We start from the raw sequence: 3330 nt of genomic DNA, 5'->3' as shown, positions 1-3330 counted from the left end.
CCGACAACGCCAAAGTGCAACGCGAAGAAGCGCGTGTTTTTTTGCCCACGCGGGCCATTCGTTTTCCGCCGTACGTCATTTACCATACCGACGACCCTAGTCCGAAGAAAGGATAGCTCCGGATCTCGGGACAACATAACACCGGAAATTTTTCAGAAATGCGATATCAAAATGAATTTGTTCAATCAAGCTCTGTATGCTCGAATACTTAGCGGCAACGGTCGCGCAACACGAGTATTCTTGTGTCTTTATTTGCCGTGATGGATCTGCAGCCTCCTTCAGTGCTGGCTCAATTGCCTCGCCCATTGCATGCCTCTACTGGTAAAACCCAGGTTGGCGAAGTGTATAGTTTGGCCGACTCGAAGAAGCGAAAAAGATATGAGGTCGTTGTCGCGGTCGATGGGGAGGCTGTGAACATCTACAATGTGAGAGAATGTACATTCAAATTTTCTAGGAGAACGTTGAGCTAATTCACTGTGTCATTAGATACAAACACCCAAGCTCGTTACCTCCTATGCCGTTCCACCGCAATCCTCATTCTCCTGTCGACCATGCTCAGTGCGAAGAAAGCTCACAAAAAAATCGGTTGTGAAGAGACAAACTTTCGTCGCTGTTGACCGACCTGGACGAGAAATCAAAGCCTTTGTTGAAGAAATTGGCGGCACTGGATCAAGTGCGCCTGTCATATCGTCTTCGTCATTCTCCGTGAGCGATTCGAGCAGTCCTACGGTTTTCGTCGGCATCGTCCCTACCGCTCCTACAGAAGATGATGAACAGGACTCATTCGATGTCTTGACTGTGCATCAGGATGGTCTTGTACGAAGGTTGACGTCTGACCTTAAGACTCAGCGATGGAGTGTGAACCATACCGAGATCTCGAAGCTTCGCTCAACTCACGAAGTTAATTCCTGCTTTGTGGTGGACTTTGACGATGCGAAGAAATATCTGTTCAAAAGGCGACAAGATCTGGTGGCTATGGCTCTCGGGGATTTGACCGACTCTGGAGTAGACGAACCTTCCGTGTTGGTGCTTGTCTCACACCCGACCGGTTCCAAGCAGATCGCTTTGAGTGATGTTCAAGTTCAGATTTTCTCCGTTCCTTCGAATACACCCTCGGAAGGACGGATTCTTGACGAAAGCCAGAAACTGAGACATCTTCAGACGATAACTTTACCCGACATCGATGAGCATAAGACATTCGATGGCAGCTCTCTGCAGTGGTACTTCCATCCCGGGTCTGCGGGATTGAATCTGTCATTCGAGAAGGGCTTTGTCAACATTGATCTCTCTCAGTATGCGCCGACTGTGACTACGCGCTTTATCCTTGAAGACGAGAGCTTCTCTTCTCTGATGCGCATCTCGCCCCAATCAGTGATTGCCGCTGGCAAATCGATTGTCGCTTTGTTCGACACACAATATCAATCCATCCAGCGCAGCATCGCAGTGGACAGTGTCCCTTCTGGTGGCTCCAAGTCGCGCACAGTGTTCGTCAGCTATTTTACTAAGCTTGGTGTCGCTGTTGCGATCAAGGGGAACGCACTGTTTGCATTTGATCTGAGCTCGTCGATTAGTTCCCTCAATTCCTCCCTGAAACGGCCAAGGGATGGCCTTCTCATTGATGCTATTGGGCGCGGCATTGGCTCACCCGCGTTCCAATCGGATGCACCTTCGAAAAAGAATCGCACCGAATACATGGCATCTCTGGGTCTTACTTCGGCTGAACATGTTAGCAAGTGGGAGGAGTTTACACAAAAGGTAGAAGAATACGCCAACTCCAAGGATAGCGCTGCGTTTGATGATGCGGTCCTCGATTACTTCGGAGTCGGCTCTCCCAAGGCTTTGCCTGCGGCGCAACACTACGTGAACCCAGAAATGGTGCTCTTTTTGCTATCCAAAATCTTTTCTCTCAGAGAGGCAAGAAACAAGGACAAGCTGTCCGCTACGTCAGACTCCTGCTTGACCATTGGCATTTGGCCGGAGATGACCTGCAGATGGCTCATTCAGCTCGGACACTTCTGTCTAAGCAGCGTTGAGATTGCGCTGAGAAGAGTTCAGAAGCCGCATATTCTGCCACCACTGCCGACTGGCTCATTTACTCAGGCTGTGATCGATTCCGATCGCTCGCTACATCACTTCATTGACGTGCTCCAAGGGTCGGTACTCCTCAATGCAGATGAGCTCGCCTATGCCCTCAAGGTCTTGCTGACCATGGCTCGGTCGCATTCCATGGTCCTAGAAGAAGCCACCAAGTCTGTGACAAATGATGATGAGAACTCGAGTCATACCAGCAAGGAGGTCACCCTGCACAATGCTGAAGCAAGCTTGCAAGATATCTTCATCGGATTTAACACCACCCTGCAGAAGATTCACAACCAGCCCTTCCCCACGATCGTCAGCTCATTCCGCTCTGCCCTTTCCAGATCTGAACTGCTCTCCATCGTCCATCATCTCCGCCTTTGCCTAGCGACTGGAGGGTATACCTCGCGCTTCACCGAAAACCCACCCAGCCCCTTCTCTCCCGAGCAGACTACACCCTCCCTTTCCCTTGACACCATTACAAATCTGCTGAACGCCGCCGTCGACGCCATCGGCCCTTCGGGATGGATCTCCGCGGCGGGTATCGACGACGCCAGCACACGAGACCTCGACCTCATCGCCGACATGAAGTCCGAGATCTCCGCTGCGCTGGCGGGAGTCGAGGAAGCTACATACCTCAAGGGTATCCTGCGCGAGTATCTCCGCTTCACAAACAGCTTCGCACATCTTTCCGCCAAGGGCGAGACGGGCGATGTGGCCAAGCAAGCCAAAAGTCAAAAGACATCCTCCGGGCTCGTCCGGTATGAGAAACTCAATGGGGCCGATCTGATGGTGTTTGGACTCCCCGAGGGCGACGAAGGGTATGACATTGACGCCAGCGGAAAGATGCTTCCTCTGTCCCTCAAGGCTCCGACCACGGACGTGAGCAAAACGAAGGTGAAGAAGTCTACGGGCGAGGTGAAGACCCGGAGTAGCCGTGAGATTGGATATCTGCGACGCAAGGCTGCTGGCAAGTACTCCTTTGAGAGGCTTCTTGTATAGAACGGTATAAAAGTGGTGATTTTTTCCTACTTCTCATGTAGATAGCTGTGATACGGCGTTTGAGGTCAATCAACTACCTTTCCTTGACTACTATCCATCGCAGGACTGTTACCCTTCACTACAGAACTTGGACTTGACACACCAAACAACAATCGATACAGTGAGTCTCGGGCGTCTACTAAACCATCATCAGAAATTCGCCTCCACATCACGGCCTGTGGCAAGACCCAGAGCCACAGACGGAATCCCTCA

At 51.3% G+C, this 3330-nt stretch overlaps 1 protein-coding gene across 1 annotated transcript; it reads left to right on the top strand.

Annotated features, from left to right (window-relative positions):
- Positions 1-260: 260 nt before the first annotated feature.
- Positions 261-3078, top strand: ALT_3372 (uncharacterized protein; the record flags this gene model as incomplete). The annotated part of the gene is made up of 2 exons (XM_033556613.2): positions 261-425; positions 487-3078. 2 exons carry the CDS (start codon positions 261-263, stop codon positions 3076-3078), a joined length of 2757 nt encoding a protein of 918 aa, XP_033412504.2.
- Between the last annotated feature and the right edge of the window lie 252 nt (positions 3079-3330).

Source organism: Aspergillus lentulus, assembly GCF_001445615.1.
Source record: "Aspergillus lentulus DNA, contig: Alt08, strain: IFM 54703, whole genome shotgun sequence".
Taxonomy (NCBI): domain Eukaryota; kingdom Fungi; phylum Ascomycota; class Eurotiomycetes; order Eurotiales; family Aspergillaceae; genus Aspergillus; species Aspergillus lentulus.
This window is presented reverse-complemented; position numbering and strand designations above follow the sequence as displayed.